The 6,000-nt window shown below is 36.7% G+C and overlaps 1 protein-coding gene across 3 annotated transcripts in view; it reads right to left on the reverse strand.

Annotated features, from left to right (window-relative positions):
• The window catches only part of LOC113114891 (multidrug and toxin extrusion protein 1-like), a 16,656-nt gene extending 11,564 nt beyond the window's left edge, over positions 1-5,092 (reverse strand). For 2 of the 3 annotated variants that reach the window (XM_026281967.1, XM_026281966.1), the window contains exons 1-5: positions 5,058-5,092; positions 1,894-2,107; positions 1,568-1,669; positions 1,292-1,357; positions 909-1,057 (exon numbers count right to left, since the gene is read on the reverse strand). In XM_026281967.1, the coding sequence (XP_026137752.1) occupies positions 909-1,057; positions 1,292-1,357; positions 1,568-1,669; positions 1,894-2,107; positions 5,058-5,080 (554 nt within the window). In that variant the 5' untranslated portion in view covers positions 5,081-5,092. Of the gene's footprint in view, positions 1-908; positions 1,058-1,291; positions 1,358-1,567; positions 1,683-1,893; positions 2,108-5,057 lie in introns of those variants that run through there. The other variant, XM_026281968.1, reaches the window with a different exon arrangement.
• Positions 5,093-6,000: the final 908 nt, after the last annotated feature.

Raw genomic sequence — 6,000 nt, forward strand, 5'->3', positions numbered from 1 at the left:
TATATTAGCTTAGCGGTTTTGGAAAATGACTAAGTTCTACTTTGTCGTCTTTTTTTTTTTTTTTTTAAGCTGTACATGTGGAAAGTGCAGTTTGATAACAACATCGCATGTTGTTTACTTGATGTGCTTACGCGCTGATAGCTAAGTTAACAACACAGAGATATTTGAAGCAGTTTTACTCACCGCATGCGGTTCCAACACACGATCGTGACCCTTTTTCGTTGGGATTGCATTATCCTTAAGAAATAAACGATGTGCAAATCCAGCGTCAACCTGGGCCTTGTTTGTAAAACAAGCATCTTCGAAATGCAGGGGAAAAAACACAAACACTTGCACAACTCTGTTGATGCTCTGTAAAAATAAACTCCATCCACTGGTCCCTTAATGCCGTTTCTCTTTTGGTAATCTGTGCAGGGTTGTCTTGCCCTGGCAACCAAAAACACATTCCTTTTGTGACATTTCGCGACGCTCTCGCTCTGATCAGTGATTGTCTGTGCACAGCCTCTCTCTGCTCTGCTATAAGGGAGCGCGCGCTCTTCCGGCAGACGCGCCATTAGCACCCATATAAGGAAATTCCGCTCCATCTAATGTCACACAGAGCCATACTCGAAAAAAACTTTCCGAAACTTGTGACAAACCGGAAGGAGTATTTTTGGAACAGAAATACTCCTTCAAACGTACAACTTAATTTTTGAAGCTTTGTCCATGTTTAGCATGGGAATCCAACTCTTTAACAGTGTAAAAAACTCAGTATGCATGAAATAGCATTTCACCCCCCCTTTAATATCTTTTTAATATGAACAAAAAATGTATAAATGTAAAATATTATATATAATAAGATAGTCTAATGAATTAATTCAATCATTTAATTTATTTTAATAATATCATTTATTTTTGCAGTGAATCACCTGGCCACCTCTGGATCTTGACCCAGCAGCAGGAGAAGGGGCTGGGTGTTGATGAGTACACCCCAACAGGGCAAACAGAAGATTAGGAGGATCAGGACACTCCTCTGCAAGATGATGCCAACCCGGCGCAGATTCTTCCCACCGAAGGTCTGACAAGAACATTAGATCAGAATTCAAATATTTCTTCTGTATTCCTGAATGTATCATATGGTACCAAATTTAGAATTTTAGCAGAATGTTATGTATTTCATGTTTCATTGCAGAAGATCCAGGAGGTCCAATTTTGCTTTTTTCCGCCTAATTCAATATAGGTTTACATCCCAGCTCTCTGGTCTGGTCTCATCCTGTTGGACACCACTGCATATCCATACATATTTTCGTACCTGAGAGATAAGGGTGTCAGCCGCCAGTGCAAGACCTCCACCTGTAGCTGCAGTTATGTTAATCGTCTGATGAATCAGAATAACAAGCATCAGCTTCCTCTCAGCCATGCTCCGAACTACTTCAATACACAAGCTTTAAAACCAAAAGCGTGTGACACGGCTGAACTTTTACAGTGCTGTGCCAACGTTTGCACTTCATATACATTTTTCTGTTTTACCACAGACAAGTACGTAACATTCCAGAGAAACAATAAGCAGAGCAAAACATAAACTCACAGCTGAGGCCATTCCATAACCAGCCAGCACACTGTTTCCCAGGCGACCGCAAAATATTGTTATGACAAATGGCAGAAGATGATTCAGAATGTGCGATGCAACCTGGAATGACAACCTGAGAATTCTCAGTGGATGACAAGTATATGAGAGCACTGGGTTACAGTATGTGGAGGAAATAATGACATTTCTTTGCTTTTCTGTCTTGCAGATTCATTCTTTGCCACATGAGGTGAAACTGATTTAAAACTTCCAAGGTTTCCTTTATGTTAATATGAATAGATTAATATTTTACATTCATACATGAGTGTAAGTGAGAGAAAAATTACCATGGGTCCAGTCAGGCACAGGATGTGGTAGAGCTCCTGTCTATATACCAGAGGGATGCAACGCCTCACAGATCTGCAGCAGAAAAGCTTGGAACTAGGGTCAATTGCTGAAGCTTCAGTCCTGGGACTTGAAACCTCCATGATCTCCTTAAACCTGATCTGCAGTGAGGCCAGAGAAGGGGCAGGGACGGTCCCGCTGCTGCAGCTGTGTACACTAACAAGGCAATGTGGCAAAGTTTCACTATCTTAAAAGCTGACTGATTAGATAAAGCACATGAGTGCAAGGGTTGAAATCTGCATCTAGATGAGATAAATACAACAGACATTGTATGTGTATATGTGTTATATATTGTATATATTTAATTTTAGAGAATGGTTACAAGATGGGAATTTGAGAAATATGTTCAGCATGTGCCAGAACAGTCAGGATTTTCATTAAATGAAATTGACTGACACAATATATATAAATTGGAAAAAATAAATTTTTGAAACAATTTTAGAACACACTCAGAAATTCCTAGTAAATTTCACAAATAATTGCAAGGAAATGTCAAGTAACAATAAATAAAAAAACTGTTTTCTTGTAAAACATACTCCAAAAATATTAATATTTTTTTTTTTTAATGTGCCATTTTAAAGAACAGCTCACATTTGATCAAATACTAACAAAGCCAACTTGGGGTAGTCTACTAGGCCTTAATTTCCATGTCAAATCTCGAATATATTTAATTATTCTTGAATGTCCATCTATCTAATGATTCTGAATTCTTATTTACGGAATTAGGACATACGGCATTGTTGTGAGACTGGCGCCACAATATTACCACTGAATCAACAGTGAACAAACGACTCTAATGAGTCTGGTCTTTTTAATGAATCAAACATACAGATTATAACTCACTAATGATAATAATTTTAGCGTTGTTACTGACTAGTTGTTAACACAACAACTTTTATCTTTAGACACACATTATGAGGTCTGTCAGTCAAATTTTATAATGACATACATTTAGGTTACCTCGTCGTTTGTTGTGTTTTGACAGATTTAAAATGCTGCAAAAAGACAAACGACATGAAAAAATACAATAGTAATTCATAGTTAATACTATAGTGTTTCTGAACAATTCTATAGTAAAGAACATTAATTAATTTGTTGTAATATAACAACTATAGTTATTTAAACAAATTACTTTACCTAATAATGTACTAAGTTTATATTTTATAGTATTCTACAATACACTTCAGTTTACTGTAGTAAAAACTAAAGTATACTACAGTATTTATTACAGTTTATCAGTTGTAAATAGTACAGTATGCTGTAGCATTCATTAAAAAGTGTTGTAAATACTATAATATATACAGTATATTACACTTTACTATAGTATGGTAAAGTAGTATGCTACAGTATTTACTTTAAGTTACTAGTGGGAGTAAAAGTTCTATAATTAAAATTCTCTCATCATCTAACAAAGGAACACTTCTTTTTCCTTTATATTATTTAAAAGTGCTAAACAATTCATTAATAGAATCTTAAGGAACTGGAATTGTTCCAGATTCTCATCCCTGTTATTCTTCCACATGAACTAGAACTTGGACAATGGTTCGAATACACACCATGAACTGGACACAAGAGGGGGCAACAGAGCTTTAATAATTGGCCTACTGGAAAACTTCCCACGTTTTTCATAACTTCATAATATATATAAAGGCTAACTATACGGTTGCCTTGTTCTTCTAGAAATGTACTGGATCCTTTTATAAAGTGCATGCTATAAACAAAGGCCAACCGTGACAGAATGATTCCTGACAAAGAAATCTAGTGATATTAAATGACAGATAGGTCTACAATATCTAGCACGACATAACTCAGGGGAATGTTTGATATTGATTTGCTTGTAGACTTGTGCCGGAATTCGGTAATGCGATATATCACGGTAATGAATATGCACGATATTGTTGTTGTGGGCACTTCTAAATATTGTGAACAATTATAAATTACAAATTTTTCAGAACATGGGATATATTTTAAATATACTTTTCCCATCAAATGGTCAAACTGCACAACACCACTATATGCTCCTTGAAAGACCTGTGTGCGCTCTAATGTAAACAAGTATGCATGAGAAGCACCTGTACTGATGATTTACTTCAACACCACTCTGCAATACACGTGACTGAATTGAATGAAACGCATTGTGTGTCTGTAAAAACATCACTTGGAGTCTGTACATTCGTAGAATGACTCCAAAGTTAAAGCAGCAGGCTAAATCGGGCTCGTTCTTTTGTTAACTTCTCTAATTGTTTGTAATACGACATTTACATACGCTTAATTCTGTAGATTTAATTTTCCGCACCGAGATTTAGTGTATCAAGGTGTTATCATACACTAATTACCCAGGATGAGGCGCAGAGGAACAGGGGTCTCCATGGCAACCGCATGATTACTATGCAACACGTCTTGATCTATAAGCAAACTGAAACGCATGATTTGGCTGATATGATGGAAATTGCGTCGTCTTGTTTTGCCCAAAACAATAAGTTCGAAGACGGCTAACAAGACGATTCCGTGTAGATATAGTAGCGATTAAACTCCGAGGAGCGCGCTGTTCTTAAATAGCGTTCTAATGACAGTCTCTCTCTCAGTATTCCCTCCACATACATAGACATCCCGATATCACCAATCAGCTCAAAGAAATTGCTTTAGAGAACAGGGAGGGTGACAGCAAATGATACAGCTAATGAAATTCTGCCTATTATGTTGACTCTTTGGCACTGTTATTTAGTTTGCTGGTACAGTCCAAATCAATACGGCTTGTTGTCCGCCTACAGATGCGTCAAATCCCGCTGTCGTGTGTGATTTATGGGTCTGCTGTTTGTTTATTCCCGCTCCGGTTTTTCGTGCTATAAACAGAAGTGGGGTCTCAAAACACTCTCAGCCCACTGTTGGCTATTTCTGTCAGGTATAATATATTGTCTTCTTCGTTTAGCTTTGGCAGTCTGGAAAGAAAATCACCCAAATCTGAAGGGCCTTTCACCCTCTCCTGTGCTTTCTATATCCTATATCCTTTCTATAGCCTAACAGGTAGCAAAATAAAAGCATTATTTATCCTGCACAAACTCTTTGGCACTAGTTTTCTAAACTACGTTTGAGTTTCGATTCTTACCACCTGACGTCTCCGATTTTCATGTACCAATTCTGAGGGGATTAACATCTCTGTGTTTATTACAGAGGTGGGAGGCTCAGTTTTGTGGATCTGGGCGTCACTGTGATCACGCGCTCTGAATGCGTGCATTGCGTTTAGCCAGTCGGATTGATTACAGTTGAGTTAACGTTAGTATTATCACACAATTGTTATTTGTCTCTTATATTTTGGTCTGATGTTAGTGCCTTTCTATTTTTGCAAAGAAATTGTTAACGTTGACATCTTGCAAGGTAAATATTGCTAAATGCATACCAAAGTGTAATCTATTTTTAGATTATAGAATTACATATTGTTACACATTGTCTTAATGAATTTTTAATGGGTAACGTTAACTTTTATGAATGTTAGCACTTAGCTTTTCGGAGCTTGACACTTTCTGTTTTGAAATTGATGTGTGGAAGAACCTGAATGGAAGTAAAATAAGGACATTAAAAAAAAAAAAAACATCACACTTCAAATTAAGCTTACTTTAATGACTCTATTTATTCATAGTGAAATTGAACATATTCATGAAAAAATATTTTTTATAATTTTAATAGGATGACCACACGTCATGTCCTTGCTGGGATTTTTAAATTAGGCCTAACATTAAATAACCATGTTTTGGCTTTATTGGTGTGCTCTCTACTAAGCCATGAAAGCCAGTTTCTGCCACGGATTGAAAAACGAAAAGAAAGAAAAAAAAAAACAGTAAAAGGTAGCTGTAACTTTTTGTAAATTTTGATTTTATATCACACAGTTTACGACCATTCACTGAAGAACCCATCCCGCATCACCTTACACGTGACGACTGGTTATGAACAATGCCACTGGCTGAACAGTCATTATCTTCAGCAAATATTTAAACAATAGGGAAATAAAGCTCCAGCCCTAACATTTTAAGGCACTTCAGCCATCCCAGTCA

This window comes from Carassius auratus, chromosome 15, assembly GCF_003368295.1.
Source record: "Carassius auratus strain Wakin chromosome 15, ASM336829v1, whole genome shotgun sequence".
Classification (NCBI taxonomy): Eukaryota; Metazoa; Chordata; class Actinopteri; order Cypriniformes; family Cyprinidae; genus Carassius; species Carassius auratus.